The 21,849-nt window shown below is 41.0% G+C and overlaps 1 protein-coding gene across 1 annotated transcript in view; it reads left to right on the top strand.

Annotated features, from left to right (window-relative positions):
* DIP2C (disco interacting protein 2 homolog C) overlaps window positions 1-21,849 on the top strand; it is a 307,926-nt gene that overhangs the window by 167,675 nt on the left and 118,402 nt on the right. The window contains 1 exon segment of the mRNA XM_058831787.1: window positions 8,923-9,033. Within this exon segment, the coding sequence (XP_058687770.1) occupies window positions 8,923-9,033 (111 nt within the window).

Here is a 21,849-nt window from a genome sequence, read left to right as displayed (position 1 = left end):
TCTAGACAGGCCCAAGCTCACCAGATTCCGGAGGAAGCTGTGAAAGTTTATGCACGCCTAGTTCTGTGCTGTTTTCACATAGAGATCTTTGCCTGAGCTCTGCTCACATCCAAGCCATTCAGAAGCAGACTGACTTCCAGGAACAGGAGTTGAGCTGGTAGAGCAGGCTGAAGGAAGAGCATTCCACAGGGTTACATCTCTGCAAGGCAAGGCATGACTCCAGCTATGCCTGGAGAACTGTGGCCTTCCCAGATACCCATCCCTCTGCCAGGACCTGTGGCTTGTAGCAGGCATTCTGTTTTATCCCTGCATTTGTAGCAAGGCTGAAGAGGATCCACAGCCTCTCAAGACACCAGATTTTCTCTTGCCAACCATCTGGGTACATGGAGGACATCACACTCTAGCCTGCGTGCTTGTCTGCACTTGCACAGGCTGTCCAGACATGTTGTAAGAGATGGCTGGAGGGAAGATAAGATTTGCAGTTCTTTCAGAACAAGACATACCTCTAAAAAGATTATCTATTTCAGAAACCCTTCTCCACTCATTTTGAAACCAATTTGCTATAATTCTATGGAGGAGACCTATATTGGGTTCTGACTGTGCTTGTATTTCTTCTCTTACACAGGGCTGCTCTAGGTCAGGTCCCCTCAGTCTGACATGGTTAACTTCCTCTGCCTGAGATTTTTGCAAAATGGGAAGGATTTAATGTAAATTACAATTTGAGATTTAACACTATTAGTGATATTAAACCATGTGATAAATGTAACCAGTAAAAGGGCTGTAGACATATGAAAAGACATATATTGTCTTTTTGTCATGCTTATTGGGATGCTGTCATTTTAGAAAGGGAGAGCTGTTACTTTTCAGAAGTGGGATTAATGAGAGGTAAAGACTGGCAACCAAGTGGTTGATACTCCTCCGGGTGATGTAGGAGTTGGCTCTTAGGCTCCCTGTTTCTGACAGGACAATCCCACAGAGTGTATTGTCACATGCTGTACAGGAATGTGCAGTGACACACAGGGGATGTGCCAGATCCACTGCACATCTGCAGACTGACTCTGCAGTGCATGCACAGCGGGTCTGACACATCCAGATGCTGCACAGGCTGCACATATGCAGAGGACATTTGTACAGCTCCAGCCAGGCTGTCGAACATCCAGAAATCCGGAACGGATATGCTGCATTTGGCAGTGTTAATGGAGAAGGGATGGGGGAAGCTCCCTTTTTCTTTCCCATTAAATCCCCACCTGCTTTAAGGTAGGGAGACGAAAGTACAGCTTTGTTTTCTCAAGATGCTTTGTCAGGATGTGAGTTTGTAGCTGGAGATGTTCTGTGTGCAGAACAGTTTTTCTTTTCTTAGCGTGCCCATGTGTCAGATATCTAAAAATAATAGTGAATCCAGACCTTTATATCTGTACATATATCCCAGTCCCTCTTGTGTGGTGACCTTTCTCTTACTGCCTCTGTTGAGGAGCCATGACAGCCAAGAGCTGAAGTAACCACTTAAACAGGGATTTATTTCAGAATAATGTTCTGAATTTTATCTTGATTTGATCATTCAGTTCTTGTTAAGATAATGTGTACAACTGCATGCACACTATAAAGAGAAACCCTCCCTAGAAGAAAAAAAACCTAAATTACCTGTATTCCCCATAAGCTGTGGTTTTACCCAACTTGCTTCCAGTGTTTTGACAGGAAATTTGATTATTCCTTCACAGAACAGAGACAATGTTGTTATCAATTAAGCATTACTTCTAACAGCTTAGACATGGGTGGTTCATTCTCTCTTAATCAAGTGCTGTGTCTCCACTAGATTGCTTTCTGTAATTTCCCATCATTGGTACCACCAGTGTAGCTCTATTTGTAGTGTAACCATGTGGACCAGTCATCAGTGCTTTATTTATTATGGTTAATAAATCTGTGAGATGTGGTGCTTAAAAGGCACCTGCTGCTCCTTTCACATGCCTAGAGACAGATCCCTGTACCTCCTGCTGCTGGAGCCCCAACAGCACCAGCTTGGGAACATTTCAAGCTATGCAGGGCAGAAAAGATAATACATTTGTGCAGAAGATCCCTTTGCCTCATGAAAAAGCAATTTTCTGTAGAATTACAGGAACCAATTTCCATAGCCTCTCTTATTAGCATGACATATATATATCTGTTCTCTGTGCATATATTTGCATACTTTCTATGTGTATGTGTGCATGCCTTTGCTTTCAGCTATTCCTGCTGCTCAGTCTTAAGGCACTCCAAGTAAACTGAGTGATTACAATTTAATTTTTTTCTTCCACAGACATTATTTGTCAATACAAATACAATCCAACATTATTTGGATTGCAAAGATTGCAAGGAAATATTTAAACAACATTTGATTCTGCAAAAGTACTCTCATGTATTCATTTTATTAATACTAACAAGTATTCCTATCACATCTGCCTTCCTAATTCTCGAAGATCTTACCAAGGGATAACCATGATGGGACATTTCAAAGAGTGTATGTGTTGAGAACAAGGATCTCACTGAAAGGCACGTGCATTGCACAACATGTGGGCACATCCCTGAAGCAGTGAGACAGATGTTTCACAGATGAGAAACTATAGCACACATACAAATGCCTAGCAAGCCTTGGTCTTAAAAGAGAGTTTGGTTTTGAATTGGTGGACGCCTGCAGAGCTTAGTTTGGATAAAAAGGAAGGTACCGAAAGCCTCTGAGAAGAACCCCTTGAGGCCATCACTTAAATATGATGGCTACTATTTTGGTTTTGTCACCATGACTAAGAGTCCAGTAACCATTTTATAATTCTTTGGGTTTTGGTGGCATCTCTGTTTTCTATCCTGTACCAAGAGCTAATATTATTAAACTTTGTTCAAACACAGAACAAAAAATACCTTCCTTCACTTTTCACTAATGAGTACATGATGAAATCAGTTAGTAATGCAGGTAGTGGTTTCAGCACTTGGTATGATGTTTTCTGGGGGGAGGATATTTTTGGTAAACATCAGAGTTGGTGTATTTTTCAAAGAATTTGAGGATTTCTGCAGAAGTACCCATTGATGTTCCTAGAGGCCATCTGCAGAATGTAAGAGCATAGGAGGAAACACGAAAGTGTTGGTCTAAAATCTGACAAATGGGTGAGGAAAGATGTCTCAATCAGAGGTGAACGATAGAGAGTAGAACAGAAAAACACCATTGAGGGCCTTAAAGCTTAACCCAGTGCAGGAGCAGAGGAGGTGGAACCTGTGGAGGTGTTTGAAGAGCTGGGTGCCACTGTCAAGATGAGAAACTGCTGGAATTCACAATGCTGCCTGAATTTGTCTGCAGTGTGATTTGACCAGCCCATTGGTGAACATGTTTGCTTTGTGAATAGGTAGTCTTTTACATATTCTCCAAAGAGAATCTTCAAATGGGACACTGAAGCTGTCTAAAGGAAAATGGAAATCAAACATTACATATGCACTGGAGCTGAAATGTGATGTCCACCATCACTGGGATAAAGAAGAGAGAAAAAGAAGTCTGAGATGTTCATGCTAAGCTTGAATTGAAAGCTAAACCTTTCAAGGAAATGCTGGAAGGCAAAATTGAGATTGTAATAAGGAAAGAAAATGTGAAGTTTGTGCACTGTTTTAAGTCAGGCCAAGAGTAAGTTCACCTGTGAAGAAATATTTTTAATTAAACAAATCTAATCAGAAATTACATTTTTCCAGATTTATCTAGCAGAACATGGCTCCACTTCCCTGGATGTCTTTGGTTAGAAGTATTGAATTTTAAATCTCCCTTGGCTTATCCAGTGAATTAATTGCTTAGTTGTACATTTGATGGCAAGAGTGAAATACCACACTAAGTAACAAGTTCCTTGGGCATAGTGTGACATTTAGCATGTTTACAAAATACACTGTGTGTTCACACCTGACTGCTTTTAAAGCTGAGCCATCAGCCATTGAATAGAAGCTCAGGAAATACTGTGAAGGTAAATACTGTTTCTTAAAACTGCACTGCAAGCACTGTGTGCCTTCCTTTCCCACTGGCCCTGGAGTTGTTTGGTTTATCCTACAGCTCTCTCTCCTGGGGTCACACACTCTAAGTTAGTTTTAGAACAATAGATGTAGCCTCTGTCTAAGAATGCCTTCTATTTCTTGTCAGTTAAACATTTCAGCTTTTAAATATTTTTAGATTAAAAAATTTGACACAGACATAGGAATAAGAGATACATCAAAGCAGCTTGTCAGCTGTCATTAAGGAAATAATTGTCCTCTGTTGGAGAGGGCAGTGCAGCTATTGCCATATTATCAGCACATAGTGTTGCAATTTAGCTACAGAAAAAGTAGTAAAGAAAGGAGGAACAAGGAGGTGAAGGGGGAAAAAAAATTTAAAAAGAGGTGAAACCTGCTTCCAGCTGACAGTTTTGTACCTTCCATGCACTTAAAGCTATCCAGCTTGCAGTGGTATTGCTTAAACAGCTTTACTGAGGCTCTTGCATTTTTAGCTAAATGCAGTCAAGACAGGATCCAGTTTGCAGATTAGGATTTGTGGATTGATATATCTGCATTAAATTGTCTGCCTATAGACCTTATATGTATGCTTCCATTCTTATGTGAAGAGATACAGTTAATTCAGTTGATGAAAGCCAAAGAGCCTTTCAGTTTATTCCAAAGTAGGTAACTCCTTCTGACCACTTGCACAGCTCTCCAGGCTTCACTGGACTTATGGAACTGCCTGAAGTTGGGTGTCTGATGCTATTCAGGACTGCCTGTACTGGAGACATCTGCACAGAGTGAGCACACATAAAACAGGACTTTAAGGGGACAGTGCCATTCTGGTCAAGCTGGGTGTTGCAGTCTGCAACATCAGCAAAGAAATTTATTTAGAATTCTGAGTTCTGGTCTAGATCTCTATTTTTCATAATGGGAGCTTAGTTTAAGCACCTTCTTGTAGACACCTAAATATAGGTGTCTTAGGAGCTTTTGCTTGTATTAGAAACAAGTCTGTTTGCTCCAGTGCACCTGCTGATGCCTGTGTGTGTTGTGATGACCATGAAGCACGGATTTCTAAGCCTCTCATATAAAATAATTGTGTTCCAGGCATATATATTTAACTGAAGTTCTTCATGGCTTGCAAAGAGTCAACCCTAGTGCTAACCACGCTTACCTAGTGAAGTCCTGCTTCAGCTGCGAGACTGGGGCAGACCACGGCTTTATTAAGAGTTATGCCACTTTGATAGTGATTGTGTCTGTGCACAGGGCATTGGCATGACATTGTCCTTTCTCTTAGGAAAGCCATTCATTGCTTTGCCACCTCCTTAAATTTAGGAATCGATCCAAGTATGGATTCTCAAGCCATTATGCCACCAGTTCACAAACGTGTCTGGGCAAAGCTGCACTTGAACAGGCATTAGCACTTAACTCACGGACCCTTGTGCTGGCTGTGAAAACTATCAATTTTTTGGGTTTAGTTATGTTCAGAAGGAGAAGTGAAAAAATATATATTCTTGTTACTGCACTTTACTGCTGGAGCCTTCATGGAGGTGAACAATTCGGCTGTTAACACCGCTTTGTTATTTGTGGCAACACTTCACTGATTTCATGGTACTCATTATTCTGCATGGCTTTTACTCCTACCCATCGCTCAGGAATGGCAGTGTGTAGGTTCTTGCTATTGTGTCCTTTGTCTCACACCATTGCTGGTGCCGTGGGAGCCAGGGTGCACAGGAAGCCAAGATGTGAGTCCAAGCAATCCAGCTAATTCCTGCTTCAGCCCCTTCAGTAGAGAACTGTCATCTCCAGAAGCTGTCTCTCCAAAGTGGGGCAGTGCTTTCTGTTTTTCAACCCTAGAGGAACGTAATACAAAGAGGTCCCCACAGTTGGCTGATGCAGAGCTTCTCCTTGTATTTTAGCAAACAATTAACTTCCTCATATTAATTGGCGTTATCAGTGAGCCAAGTTCACCTGTCCTGCTCCACACTTGGGTGGAAGTTTATTCACTGTTTTTATATATCTGGACAAGTGGGAAGTAAAGCTATCAGATGTTCCCCCCAGATCTCATAAAACATTCTGATGTTCTCATTTAATTTTCTATAGCCTGCTGGTGCAGGATGATGAGTTGGAGCTCCTACTTTCTGACTGTGTGAAGAAACTTCATGTTGCCAATTGGGTCAGAACTGACTTACTTAAAAGAACAAACACATGTATAAAAGTAGAAGGAAATAAAACTTGCTGAAGTGTCTCAGTTTTCAGATTAGATGAGACACTTAATGTATCTGTAGTGAAAACACAATCTCCATAGTGAACTGGAGGAGGGAAGAGCCCTTGGCAGTGTCAGGGAGTGCTGTGGGCAGCAGCACTGCCTGGCCAGTTGGATGTTCTGCTGTCTTCTGCCATGGCAAGGTCAGTGTTCGATGTTATCTTATGTGCACTGTTTATTTTACACCTGAAAAAAGATGTTTGTGGACTGCCCACAGCTGCAGAAAAGGGACTGAGATATTTGAGGAGTCTCACAGTCACTAAGCCAGGAGAAAGAAGCTATAGGCTTGAATGTATTTTGCCCAATGGCTTTCAGGTCTACCTGGAAGATCTCCCTCCTACAGCAGTTGTGCACCTCTGAAACTGATGTTTTTCCTCACAATTTAATTTCCCCTAGATGTTTCTAAAGCCTATTGCATGTGGTTTTGTTGTTTGGAAGATGCAGTTCATCCCCTTTTCCTCTATCATCATGATGGCATACTGCAGTGGCAACATCTCAATTATTTTTGTTTGTTTTTCTCCGCATGCCATTGCTCTACACAAGTCACTTGCCATGGGAAATGTGGCACTGCTTTCTTAGCAAAACTTCTGTCACATAGCATCAGTGTTAGGTGTAGAATTTTTGGGTGTGTCTTTTTAGGATTTTTGTGAATATATGTGATTTCCAGAAACTATTTCATTCCTGACGATGTAGATAAGGACTGGGATGAATAATGGTGCTTAGCATCTCATACAGACGGCAACATAATTTTTGGAAAACTTTCAGTCAAAATTAGTTTTATTATTAACTGTTAATAACTATGTATTGCTCATTTTCAGGGTGACCAAATAAAGAAGGAAAAATTCTGAATATAAAAAGGAGGAGAAAGTATTTATTTTGATATATAAAAGTGAAGAGAAAGTACTCCTTTTGATATTTCAGTGATTTAGAAGTCAGTCTCACCTGACTGAAAGAACATTAAGGGAAGTGAGAGCAAGTGAAATTATGCAGTACTATAGTGTGGAGACAGAGGAGTTAAATGAAGACATTTTATTTGATTTAAGAGAATGAATTATTAATCACTATCTGAGTAGAGGAAAATTTATGGATTTTTTCTGTCTTTTAGGCGCCTATGAGATTTTATTCCAAGCATGTTCTTTAGCCAACCAGCCATTCCTCCACAAAATCAAAGCAGACTTGACATTGCTGATAATCCAAAGATTTAAGAGAGAAGCTGGATTTCGAGTGCAGTTTATTTTCACAAAGAAATAATCATACAATGCCAGCTTTTTTCAAAAGATGCTTTTTAAAGTCTTGATTGAATCCCAACTGAGACTGATTGAAGTAATCACAGGATTTTCAGTTGGTCTGTAGTCAACGTAAAAATTCTTGTTTCCACAAATCTAAACTCTTAGCCTTCTCCAATAAGCTGGCATTAAACAGTTCAGAAGTAGTAGTGGAGAGTTTTTACATTATATTTTAATTGATAAATACGGACATATTTCCAAGCATTGTTTTCTTGAATCCTATTTCAAGTTATTAATCCTACATTTGAGCTCTAAGGTCAAGGGGCCAGTTTTATTTCTGTTTATTTTTTACAGTTACACATAGCGTGTAGCTACTTCTTAAAGGCAAAAAAAAAAATAATCAAAAGAAATAATCAATTTAATTTTGTCAGGCACTCCTGGTTCTTCACCCCTGTGCATCACACACCCAAGGCTCTGTGCTTTGTTAGCTCTAATCTGAATTCATCAGCTGCGCTTGTTTGCTCAGGTTCTTCTCTGGAAGAGAGCAGGGCACCACATCATGCCAGTATTACAGATGCAGGTTTGCTTTCTTTTCCTTTTGTAAGTTTGAACTTTCCTGCTTAAGTCATTGCCTTCACTCTTCTCTGGAAGTTGTCAAAGAACATCAATTTCTAGAAGTGTTTATATATCATGATGCTGTTATATTACTACTGTGGTTTAGGAAGCTTTTGAGAAAATACTATTAAAAAAAATACAGTATGAGAAAGGGATTAATAAAAGGTTTGAATCTTAAAATACTGGGTGTTTAGGCTCAGCATACTCAAATGCTGCAGGTTTAAAAGGCTATTTTTGTTGTTTGCTGGAACAGGTTACTATTTTCAGCCTGGTTTGGTGCAGTTACTGTTTACTTTCTGACCTTTGGTAGCTAAAAATGACTGTAGATATTACTACAGTTCCCTTCCCACAAGAACTAGTTTCCACAGGTTGCTATTGTGTTGTCACCAGCTGACACCATCCATCCAGATGAGGCTTTAGATGATGCACACTAAGATTTCCTAGGAACCAATTTGCAGGAAGGTTTCAATATCCATTGCAATGGTGTCTGCCTTTATTAGCTCATTAAAATATTTCCTAAATACTACGTTATGAAAAGTCATCTGTTTGTGGAAATAAAAAATGCCAAGCTTACTGTCTGTTTGCTCTTTCTATGTTGTCCATGACCCTGGAAAAAAGGTTTTTTAGAGAGAACCAGGAAAATAACGACATCAGAAAAACTGACCAGAGGCAAGTAGCGCGTAACCAATTGACACGACGTGCTTTAGGCACTGAATGTTCATTTTCTACTCCTAGTGTATGTTGAACTCCTCCTCACTATAAATCTTCAATCAGAATGATTGAATTGAAAAAAAAAAATTCAATCAGAATGAGCCATTTGTTGTTTTTTTTTCATTAATGCAGGGGTGGACCAGGCGTTACCACAAGAGCGTCGAACTCCTGTCACTCCATCCTCTTCCTCTCGGTATCACCGTCGCAGGTCCTCAGGGTCACGGGATGAGCGCTACAGATCGGGTGAGTGGGACTGAGGACCCCGGAACTGGAATGAAAATATGAAATGTCTTGTTCTGTTCCTCGCTTTTTTAAAAAGAAGTTTGTTGTAAACTCATGTTGCTATACATGGGGAACATTCACTGTGTGAATAGAGAGACACCGTCCAAGCGGGCAGGAGCGGACTTGCAAAGCCAAGATACGTCTGGAACTGGATCTGGCAGCGAGCATGAAGGGCTGCAAAAAGGCCTTCTACAGGCACACGAGTAAAAAAGGGAAGAGTAGGGAAAACATGGTCCCACTGCCAACTGGGGCAGGAGACCGGGTGTCAAAGGGCATAGAAAAGGCCAAAATAATCCAAGATAATGTATCCTTTGCCTTGGTCTGTGCTGGTGATATTTGAGTTCTGGAAACCAAGGCATCTGAGACCAATGGCAAAGTCTTGAACAATGACAACCTCTGTGAAGGAGAATCAGGACAGGGAATATTTGAACAAACTGAACGAACAGAAGTCTGTGGGACATGATGGGAATGCATCACTGCCCAATGTGAGTACATTTTCAACTCCTCAAAAAGTTGTGTCAGGGGAGGTTTCTGCAGACTGAGAGAAAGCAAGGTTCATTGCTGTCTTCAGTAACAGCAAGAAATAGGATCTGGGAAACTCCAGGGCAGCCAGACTCTTCTCAATCTCTTGAGCAGGTGGTAGAGCGAATAATGCTGGAAGCTCTTTTTAAATATATGAAGGACAAGGCCATGATTGGGAGTAGACAGCAAGGATTTACAAAGTTCTTTTAGTAGGTTGATCAATTCATTCTTGATCAGCCTAACGACCTCCTAGAATGAAATGACTTCTCTGGAGGTTGAAGGAAGAGCAGTGGAAGTTGGATGTATGACTTTAGTGAGGCTTTTGACAGTGTCTCTCATAACATCCTCCTTGACAAATTTTTGGTGAAATTTGGACTAGATAAGTGGACAGCAAGGTGGTCTGAAAATTGGCTGGAATTGAGTTCAGACAGTTGTGATCAGTGACACAAAGTCCAGCTGGACACAGTCTCTGATGGGTACTGCAGGGAGTGAATACTGGCTCAAGTACCCCTTAATAGCTTCATTAGTGACATTGCAGGTGAGACAGTGCCCTCTTCATACACTGGTAGATGATAACAAATTGGAAGGAGTGGTTGATATAATGCACATGTGTAATGCCATTCAGCGGGATCTGGGCAGCTCTGAAACTTCTTTACTCTTACCTGTGAAGGTGTAACTGCATGTACTACACCATAACAGGATGAAGGGTAGGTGTGCTCAGCTGTTGTTTGAACTGCTTCAGGGGCTGCTGCTGTATGAGCATCCTTCTCAGATAGCAGCCTGAGGTCACAAGCTGGTTCATCTGGTGCTACCTCTCTTGCAGCTGCAGAATTAGGGAGCCATAGACAGCAGTACCCACCAACCTTTGTGGCAGAGAGACCCTGGTGAGCTGAGGGTCAGAAGCCAGGGCCTGATGGTTATGGAGGGTCTTGAAGAGAGTAAATTTGACAGTGGAAGCTCTGGATTGTTTTTGAGAGATGCCTCTTGCTGGATGCACACTCATTCAAATATGAAAAATTTGATTTAAGCATAAGAATAACCTTTTTTTTCTCTAAGAGAGGTTGAGCACTGGCACAGGTTGCCAAGGGAAGTTGTGGTGTCTCCATTCTTGGAGCTATTCAAAACCCCACTGGATGTGGCCCAAAGCAGTATGCTGTAGTTGACCCTGCCTAGAGCAGGGAGTTGGACTGGATGGTCTCCAGAGGTTCCTGCTGACCTACTCCAGTCTGTGGTTCAGTGGCACAGCTGAATTTTACTGTACTGATTCTAGTAATGCTATAAGAAAAATATTGAATTTGCAGTATAGCAAGTTGGGAACATCATTATGCCCTAAATAGAAGTACTGATTAACGGAAGATAAAATTAATTTCAGAGCTGAACAGAAGGGTAATAACTCATTTCCAAGTGAATGGGATCCAACTTTCTTCGTGATACTGCTCCAGATATAACACAAAGTGAAGGAAGTGACTGGTTTAAAAGTGGTTTATAGTGCCTTGTCAGAACAAGAAAGACATTGAGGTGCTGGAGCATGTCCAGAAAAGGGCAGTGAAACTGGCAAAGGGTCTGGAGCAAAAGTCTTGTGAGGAGCAGCTGAGGGAGCTGGAGTTGTTTACCCTGGAGAAAGGGAGACCTTATCACTCTGTACTACTCCCTGAGAGGAAACTGGAGACAGGTGGGGTTCAGCCTCTCTTCACAAGTAACAAGAGATAGGACAAGAGAAAATGTGCCAGAGGAAATTTAGATTGAATATTAGGAAAGACTTCTTCACTAAAGGAGTTGTCAACCATAGGAACAGGCTGCCCAAGGAAGAGGTGGAATGACCATCCCTGAAAGTGGTCAAAAGGCATGTGGGTCTGGCTCTTGGGGGTGTGGTTGAGTACTGAACATGGTGGTGCTGGGTTAATGGTTGGTCTCCATAATGTTATCTTTCTCAACCTTAAGAATTCTGTGACTCTATAGAAGAAAGATGAGCTGTGAAACTTTACTCTTTGAAGGTGTAACTGCATGTACTACACCATAACAGGATGAAGGGTAGGTGTGCTCAGCTGTTGTTTGAACTCAGCTGTTGTTTGGCTGCTGCTGTATGAGCATCCTTCTCAGATAGCAGCCTGAGGTCACAGGCTGGTTCATCTGGCGCTGCCTCTCTTGCAGCTGCAGAATTAGGGAGCCATAGATAGCAGCACCCACCAACCTTTGTGGCAGAGAGACCCTGGTGAGCTGAGAGTCAGAAGCCAGGGCCTGATGGTTATGGAGGGTCTTGAGGAGAGTAAATTTGACAGTGGAAGCTCTGGATTGTTTTTGAGAGGTGCTTCTTGCTGGATGCAGTCAGGCTCATTGTGCTGACACAACTGGAAAGTTGTGGAGAACTCCTTATTAAACCTTTTGTAACATATCTCTGGCTCCTTCCATTACTCAAAGAGCTTGCCAGTCCCATTTAAAGGAAAATTAAATGATAAATGTGGTAGAGAAAGTTCATGTGTGTCCAGACCATTCTGATAAATTTTTAAAACTCCCTTCTCCCCTCAGAAATCCTGGATTCATACTGTAGATGTTGCCAATTTTTTGTTGAATAATGGTTGTGGTATCTGCATAATAATTCCTTGATATATAAGCTCCTAGAAGCTTCTCCAACATTACTCTATAAATGGTCTGATTTCTACCCAATGTTTTTAAATAGGTGAAAAAATACTATTCCTGAACTTGCATAATTTGTGGGCGTTCAACACATGGTCCTCAAATCTCCAAGCTGTGACTCGCCAGAGAAGTTCTGTTAAAAACATGTGCATTTGACTGTGAGTCGAAAGTCACCTGCTTGAGCTGTGTTGGCCATTTGTAAATGAAGATGTTGAGTCAGTTTGGGGACTGGCAAAAGGAGACATCCTGCATATCTTCATAGTGTGCCTCTTCTGAGACCCCAACAGTGCTCTGAGTTAGTGTTGCTGCCTCTTGGTTTCAGTTGCTGTCTGCTGCCTTAAGAGAAAAACATTTGTTCAGTGAAATGGTACATGAGGTCCTGTCTTTGGGATGGGGAGAGTTGTAATTGTAAATGTATATAAATAATAAAGACACAAGCTTCACTGCTGAGAAGAAAAGCAAGGAACTCAGTATAAAGGGCTGTTATTAGTGCAAGAGTCTCACTTTAGAAGAGTCAGGACTATACTATAAATTCAGATCTTGCAGCTCTGAAAACGTTCTCAGTGTTAAAACTGAAAAGCTTGACAGTGTTTTGGGGACTTCTGGCAAAGCTCTGAATTCCTAGCTTGGTTGCTGTATAGCATGATTCCTCATCAAGGCACTGTGCTCTCCAGCAAACTGGTTTGAGCAACTCCTGCATCTTCACTCACTCAAAATAAAACCAAATGTAGCAAATGTCAGTGAAAGTAAATGTAAGTATACATTTCAATTTTTAGAAATTATAAGATCATCTTTAAATTTACTTTCAGAGGAGCTTTCCTAAGTTACAGCACAATGTTCCACCCTGAAAAAAAAACAAACCAACCCTGAACTATGTCCTCTCCTTCTATGTATTGCCCCTGTGAGATCAGAAGACTGTTTCTTTCTTGGTCTCTTAGTTACTCAGTTATTACTCTAGACTGCAAACTTGCAAGTCAGATTTCATTCTGGTTATCAGGTTTTCAGATCCAGATTTGCTTCAGGTGGAAGTCTTTGTTTGGCTTGTTTTGCTGTGCTTAATACTTCAGCATCTCTGCTCTCATCACGTTGTGATTGTTAGATCCTAGCTGTTACCTAGAGTTTGTTATCATATTTGGCACATCTACTTGGAAAAAGCCGCAAACAAAATGAATACACATTCTTTAACCAATAAGGAATTCACATCTAGGAAAACATTTCCCTTCCTTCGTGTTTTTGCAGTTTATTTCAATTAACATCTGCAAATAAATCTCCCATTCCAACTCTGATCAAAGTCCTTTTCTGTCTCTTCTTGGTAAGGTTTTCCTAATTGGAAGTCTGAGATTCTGAAAGTCATCCAGTTCTCCTTCCATGTCTTTGCTTTTTATGTGGATTTAGATGTCAGCAAAGATTGTTTAATGAACTCTCTTTGGAGACTCAAAATCATTGCTGCCACTAATATCACCTTCAACTTACTCTCTTGTATTACACAAAATGTCAAACCGTGACATTTTTAATCCCTACTTGTTTTCTTACTTTTATTATTATTATTATTATTATTATTATTATTATTATTATTATTATTATTATTATTATTATTATTATTTCATTAAAGTTGTAGCTAAATTTTTCAGCACTATAATTTTGAAAACCTGCTTTCTGTGATTTTATATTCTAAATAAAATTGACACTTGAGTTTGCGGACACTATTTTTTTCCCTAAATATACTTGGGATATTTTTTCAAGATAATTGGATTTTAGAATTCAGCCTACACTGGAAATTTAGTCTAATTCTTTAAAACCAAAAAGGTTTAAAATTTCCTGGCTGCTTCTTTTTATACAGGAAGGGAGCCTGAAACCACTAGGTTTCAAAATGTCAGCTTTGATCATTTCTCAGATGTCTAAAGAATTAGAAAATGCTATAAAATGTAGTAACTGAATTAGTGCAGGGTTAAGCGATCTTATTTACTTTATACAAATGTAGCAAATAGTTTAGCTGATATTAACCCAAAAGCATTCCTTAATTTGTTTACTACTGATTTAAAAAAATAATCTCTTAGTATTTACTCATTTAGATACAGTATTTGGAAAGGTTTACCAAGTGTAGATCATGGCAATGTTTTTCTCTTAGCAACTGCTATTCCTTATCTGGTGCTTGTACTATAACATTGTCTGGGGGCTCAAGATGACACTGAAGCCAAATGGTGCTGTGGGCTGGATCAGTAACTTTTGCCAGGAGGCTTTTCTGGCCTAGAGGATTTTCAGGCAGGAAAGCTCAGACAGAGGAATTCAGTCTTGCACAGCACTTGTGGCTCTGCATGTGGAACAGATGCCAGCATCGGGCTTGGGCTGCTGATGGGAGTGTGAAGTCAGGCACAGACTGGAGTATGAGTTAATAGTGGTCATGTAGAGACGTAGCTGCAGTTGGCCATGCAGCTTTTGTTTTCCTTAGTGCTATTAAGAGAAACTAGGTTTCTTGGCTACTTTTGGAAGCTGCAGATCCATGGATTTGGAATGGTGTGTTGGGATAAGGAGACAGGAATGATGTGGTGGAGTAGGCAAGGGGGTAGCCTGAACAGGCCAGCTTTCACACTCCTGCCGTGCTGTCTGAATGAGCTAACTCGGTTGAAGACTGACATTTTCAGAGGCTGTCCCTCCATGCAGTCACCAGGGCCCTGTTTGCTAGCTGGTAGCAGCGGCTGCATTCTGCTCTTGCTAACATTGAAAACCCTCATAGGAGGACCTGAAGTTTCTGCCACCATTATTTAAAATGCCATCATATCAGCTTTCTTGCTTTTGGAAGAATGGTCTTAACTGATTTGGTGCTTAAAACCCCTGCAGAGTGTAGCCCTGTGGTGACTGTCCTGGCGGAGCTTGGCCCCTTGCCTGTGGCTGCTGCTGTGGTGGCCCGAGCTGAGCTGGGCTCTGCTGCCACGTAAAGGCTGCAGTGCAGTACAGCAGCAGCTGCTGGGGCCCTGCCAGCTGACAGAGCCCCTGGGCAACTGGGCAGCTCCTTGGGATCAGAAATAGTTTCCTTGGTCGCCATCGATCTCCCCCAGCTCTTTGTTTCCCAGCCGGTCGTGGTTTGCCAGAGAGCATGGGGGTTCCCTCAACTCTCCCTCAGCACCTTTCTGGCAAATAAGTGTGTTATCCTCCCTCAGCTGGGTGATCAACACACAAGGAAGCGAAACATCAGGTCCTTTCTAACTTTGTTTCCAAAAGGACACCCTGTGGCCTTTAGATTAGGCCAAAGCAAGAAGCCTGAATTCTCCATCCCAATGCTGAAAACCAGAGCACCTTCTTGTGTGCCAGGACCTGGCTTTTACTGTTTTCACACTTGTCAGAAGTAAAAACCCACCAAAAACCAGAACGGATAACAAAAAAATGTACACTGATAAAATTGAAAAACTAAAATAAGAGCAACATTAATTGCTAGGGAATGTGGTGTAATATATTCAAAGGCACATGGATGTGTTAGGAATGAGATAGTGTCTCTATAATTTCTACCGCACCAGAATTCACCTCTGATGAGATAAGGCTGGGACAAATGGGTTGGGCCAAGGTTATTAAGTCTCTTTTTTCTCATGAGCTTTGTAATAGGGCTTGAAGATGACCAGAGCACTGTCTGGAGCAGTGTAATCCTTAAGAAAAGTGAGACCAATAAACTCTAAAAACTGAGTTTTCCAGATGTCAGGAATTATGTGGGAAGTAGCAACATAAGTGAAATTGTGCTGTCTGTGTCTGGGGGTTCATGGTCTTCTAGAAGCAAGACCAGCAAATGAGAGCTGGGAGCTGAGAAATGGAATGTTTTGAGAAATACCATTTGTGGAATCAACATCTCTCTGCTGGTAGCATGAAGGAAGGGTACGGCCTGTAGGGTGGTTGTGGTACCTGCACTCCCAGCTGGGATAGTACCTCCCTTCTGATGCTCTTCTGGTGATTATTTTCCCCCCATAATTTAGGTAGTGGAGATGAGAAAGAAAAAATTGGTCTGGTACACCATCCTTGGAGAGCTGCCAGCCCCTGCCCCAGCAATCCCACCACTGCAGGGAACAGCCCAATTTTCAAGTGCACTCAGCACTTCTTTCAAAAGGTATCTTAATACAGGAGACAATTGGAGGTGCTGCCAAAAGTACACCTCTCACAGCTCAAACTCCTGAGCCACCTCTCCCACACTGGTATTCAAAGGGGAAGAGACAGAACAATTTATACTGAGTGTGAAATTGTTTAACTTCAGAAAAAATCATCCCAGGCCAGGTTTGAGGGTCATTTAAAATATGGCAGTTAGGAATGAGAGAACATTCCCTGTAGACCCAAGTCCTAAAGATGCTGGCACCAGACCTTTGGTAGCTGAGCTGCTCTGCTCTAGGAGGTTCAGTACCTGCCTCACCATGTATTTGTTCTCATTTACCGTGAGGTAGGTGTGTGCATGAACCCTAAAAAAGGTTGGTGACATTTTGTGTCTTTACAGCTTACCTCATGGTGAATTGAAAATATATAGGTAATGTATATTTTGTGGTTTTGAAAGGACATTCAAAATCTTGCTCTGCAATCCTGCCAGAACCAATAAAAAATAATTACACTGATACTATGAGAGTTGTGCATGCTAAAGGATGGAATGGGAAGATGGGAGGGATCATTTTTACTGAACCCTCATAATTTAGCATTTCTCCAAAGAATAAGGAGAAAGGAAAATATGTTTAATGTGCTATGTATTAGAATGGGACTGCATAGAAATGTTCATGTGACTGATCATAAAACAAATAATATTTTAACTCTAAATGTGAGTGAAGGCTACTTGTAGCAGTTAATTTGAAATCATTAACCTGGCTGTAAACAGACTTATTTAGAAATTAATTAATCTCCTATCTGATTTAGCTTACAAGTTGCATACAACTCAGTTAAGACGAAAAAGAAGTTGAAGAAAAATGCTAGCAAATATGTAATTTATATGACCACATCCTTGCTTTTGACCCAGCAGAAAAAGTTTGTGAGGATAAATATAGAACTCTTGAGAAAAATTATTTGAGGATCTCCAGAGAGAAAGAAATATGAAGACAGTTTAGTTCAGATTGCATAGTAAGGGGGCCTGAGATGAGGTCACTGTGTGAAGCTGACTTCTAGATTGCATTACAAATGGGATAATAAATAAATGGAGGGATGGAAATTATTAGTGGGAGACCTGAACATTGGGGTTTTATTTCACTTATGGGTGAGTAGAGTTAATACAATTTTAAAACTCAGAGTTTTGAGAAAAACATTTTAAAATTAACTTTATGATAATACCTGAAGAATCCAAATCAAAGCAAAAACTATGCCTCTCAGCAAAACCAGCAGTGGAGTCAGAGAGTTCAATCTGTTGTTTTTGTGTTCTGTTTCCAGCATGTGAGCTCTGTATTTTGCAGCCTGCCCATACAGCTTTCCCAGCCACGTGTTCAGCTTCTCTCTTCCTTCTACCCAGAATTATGGATTGCTGCTGTGCCAGCCAAAGTGGGAGATGACAGCCATGCTTCTCTTCCTTGGAGTTTAGCTTTCTGACCGCATGAGAACATGCCAAGTATCTGGTTTGTGCATGTGTGCAGCAGGTGGGGATGGAAGATGCTCAGGAGGTGCTCAGCATTGGCTGAAGGATGCACAGCCTTTCGTGGAGTGCATGGAGCAGCTTCCTGCACCAGTGGGGCTTATTGGTGGCAGCATCCTTGAAAAGCCAAGCCTTTTCCAGTGGCACATTCATGGCAGTGCACATCTTTTCTAAACCACTGACTTTTAACTCCCAAAAATGGTACAGATCAACAAAATTCAGCCTCAAATTCATGAAGAGACAGCAGAAGTTTCCCTTGCATATCTATGTATCCCCAGTTCCCAGTAAAGCCAGAGGTCTAGTATATAGAGCTTAAATATCCCACAGTGTGAAACTTGCACACATAAGTTGTTTTATGGAAGGTAAGCAACAGTTTATTTCTGTTAGTAACCTCCACAGCCCTCCTATAAATGAGAGTTATCTTAGACCAGCTGTTCTTGCATTCAATTGTGTGTTGACTGTTGTGAGTGCCATATTTCAGAATTAATAGCACACCTGCTACCAGACGGAGAGAAATTAGGTGTCACACTGTTTGGGCCATGTGCTTTTCTATCTTAATACCCGGAGAGATTGTGTATTCTGAAACTGCTTCATTATAGCATCACCCCCAGCAAAGATCTGTTATTATTAGGACTCACTTTCACATTCCCAGGGGTGAGATGGTTTTCAAGGGACTGATCTGTGTTGGATGAACACAGCAATTTTTATGAAATCACTTGTCCTATATCTGCCTGAAAATAACTCAGTGCTGTCAGTACAGGACAACCAAAAGATAAAACCCAACTGTAAGCTGTTCTGATGATAGCACATTTACCATGTTTCACCCTATTTAGTATGTCCTGATTGCATTTCCAATAAATGTAGCTACCAAGTTATCTCTATTCAGAGAATTTACAGGCCACTTATTAGGAAATGAATTCTCCATGTAGCCTTTGTTTCCTTGGTAGCTCTAACAAAGGTGTGATTAAACTCAGAAGCAACTTTTGTGCTTTCAACTACTGGTTTCCTGTAAGACAGCAATTAACAACCTTCTCTCTGTATAATTACTTAGCATTCAGTTGCTATACTTATTGTTGTCTTATCCAGAATTTTCAGCCAAAATTCACCTTTGATAATGCTATTTTCATATAGTATCAGCTGTTTCCCTGTAATAACTAGGAATTGTTTTGATTATTCTGTTGTACTGTGTTGATGCAGCAGGAAATGCCCTTCTTCCATTGCCTCCTCTGTCTGTTCTTCCAGCTGCTTTCCTTGATGCCATCCCAGATGCTTGCTTCCCTATGACAGAGATTTATTTGTGGTTTTACTTATTTGTTAAATGTCTGACTTCAGGGCTGATCCTCTACTGCAATATAAACAAGACATAACTATGTATTATATGCACCTAAATAACCTCTAATTAAAAATCCTTTGGCATTCTCAACTCATTAGAGCAGAGCATCAGCCTTCTTGATCTTAATAATCTGCCATTCTCTGAGTGAGTTAGCTGTGTTTGAGGGCTATTTTCTAACAAGCAAGGAGTCTAAACCTTCTCAGTCCTTAGGCCTGTCTTACTCCCAGTAGTGTCATCCATCATGTTACCAGGAATTGGCTACTAATGCAAAGGAATAAAGGCTGTTTCCAATGGCTAGCTCAAAACAAGGGGGGAAAAAATATGACAAAAAGAGCTCAGGGGAGAGGAATGAGAGGAATTACATGAGGCAGAAGGAAGAAACAGAAGAGATGGATGAATTCAGATCACAACTAGGTTTGTCTCCAGGCAGTTTTATTCTTCTAAGGATACGTCCCCTGAAAGGAGGGATGGAAGAAGAACCATTACCTCACAACAGGCAAACCAGGCTGCAGAAGCTGGTACAGACTCTGTTAGGTAATTCTGCATCTGTACAGAAAAAATTAAGCAACAGCTTGTTTTTTCATATTTGTGTTTCTTAAACAGCTGGTGATTGCATATGAAGGCTTTATAATTCCTGGAAAACTGAAAATGTGAGCAAAACCAGAAGAAGGAATATATTTTAGCAGAAACAGATTCTAAAATCTTGATTCTAGCAATGCACAACTCCCATCTACAGCCAGTCTAATTTCTTGTCTTAAGGAGAGAGAGGGCTGCATGGTAAATGAGATGTAGGAGAGCTACTTGACACACCACTGCAAGACCTGATTTAAGTACAAAGGAGATAATGTTTTTCTTTTGTGTGCTGAGGCATTTTATGCAAGGGCTGTGAGGAACAGTTTTATAATGTGGAATTTTTTTAGTGTAGCTGTTGCTTGCCGTGGGAGGAGCACCCTGTTCTGTGATCCATGCAGAACTAATACCCAGATCCCTGATCTCTGAGGAGTTACTGCTTTACTTACAGTATTTTGAGTGTTTGACATGCCTGTGGAGCAAATGCAGCTAATATTGAATAAAGGAAGCTGCTGAGGCAAGTTAAACTTATGTAGAGAAAAAACCTTAATAAGCCCTCCACCTTGAGGAACAATGCAACTATAATTTGTTGAATAGGTTTTTGTTCTTTTGAAAAAGAAAGTCTGAAGAAAAAGGAGCAAGTTCATTCTGCTAAAATCTGCAAAGGTCTTCAGGAGGACTTGGAATTTGCAGCACATTTCAGATGTCTCAGTTGCAATTCAGAGCTTTAAAGGATGCTGTCTGGCCCAAGTAAGGAATGGGGCACCCCTGTTCATGGGGCGTAAGGGGTAAGGTGAGTCAGGATAATGCTGCAGGCCAGATGAGAATGCACTCTTTGGAAGAGAGCTCTTCTAGCAGCTGTAGAGAAACACAGGATGCTGCAGCAGGGCTCCATATGTGGAGCAGGAAATGGCTGGCCTTGTTCATCACACAGCAGTTGTTTTTTGCTTCGGGAAAAGAAGACTGATTTGCTTGTGGAGACAGGTGAGCCTAGATGGATCATACATACTGTCTTCCCCAAAGGAAATGACTAGGAGAGGGCAGCTTGTCATAGAGGGAGGTGCCCACTTGTTCTAAGTATGCATCTATTTGTGCAAGGAGGAGAGAAAGTATGTTCCCCACAAAAGGCTTCATGAAAACTTTCAAAGAAACTTGTATTATCCCAGAGCCAGTTAAAACCATCCAGCTCGACTGCTGACTAAATCAAAATTTATAGTGTTGCCCACAAAAATGGTTTTAGGTCATCAACAGTATATGGAATAAATGGTTGAAGAACACTGTGAACAAGGAGTCAAAAGTATCAGCAGTTTGAAACTAACAGTGCTTATTTCTGTATTTCTGGGCATTACTATTTGACCTTTGACCACTGCCCACCTATCAGCAGTTAATACAGCTATCTCCCTAACATCTTCTCTCACTCAGTTACCCTGTTTGAGAAAGGTGTCCATATCAAGCTGCTTCTGTGCAGTAATGTCTGTTTTAGTGGGGTTGGCTTTTTTTCCTAAGCCTTTCCAGTTAAGCCAGGAACACACCATTGTGCCAAGTTATGAGATAAACCAGATGAAGGGAGCGACTGCACTAAGCAGAGCACCTCCCAGGAAGGCTGGACAATTCATCCTGCTAATGGCATGAGGAATTTGCAACAGTTGAGTTTCTGGTTATGGAGCTCATTGGCCAAAGCCATAGGTCATCACTCTGGAAGTCTGAACTTGCAGATCCTCATAAAACTGTGCCAGTTTTAATTTCTCTGCCCTTTGTTTTGAGACCTGATCACTTGTATAATAACAGATCATTAGCTTTTTGGAAGGAAACTTTCTCTCTACCACCTGCTTGTTTTTACAGTTCCACTTCCTTTTTATTTCACTTACTGACTTTATTCCCAAAAGCCTGCTTGCCCTTTCTATCCTGTCATAGAAAGTAAAGGAAGAGAATAAACAGGTAAAAATGCTTGAATGCAACAGGGGAAAGACTGGGGACAGAGCTGTTGTGTCTGCAGTTTGCAGCCCATAAGAAATATGTCAGGTTGAATGCTGAACACCAGGTTGATTGGTGTTAAACAACAAGCACAAGTTAAAAAGTGAACTTTCCCAAGCTTGTTGCTTTGCTCTTTCCCATTTATTGATTGAGTACAGACACACAA

The sequence above is a fragment of the Poecile atricapillus genome, chromosome 2 (genome assembly GCF_030490865.1).
Source record: "Poecile atricapillus isolate bPoeAtr1 chromosome 2, bPoeAtr1.hap1, whole genome shotgun sequence".
NCBI classification, from domain to species: domain Eukaryota; kingdom Metazoa; phylum Chordata; class Aves; order Passeriformes; family Paridae; genus Poecile; species Poecile atricapillus.
The sequence above is the reverse complement of the archived record's forward strand: the minus strand, read 5'-3'. Positions and strand labels throughout refer to the sequence as shown.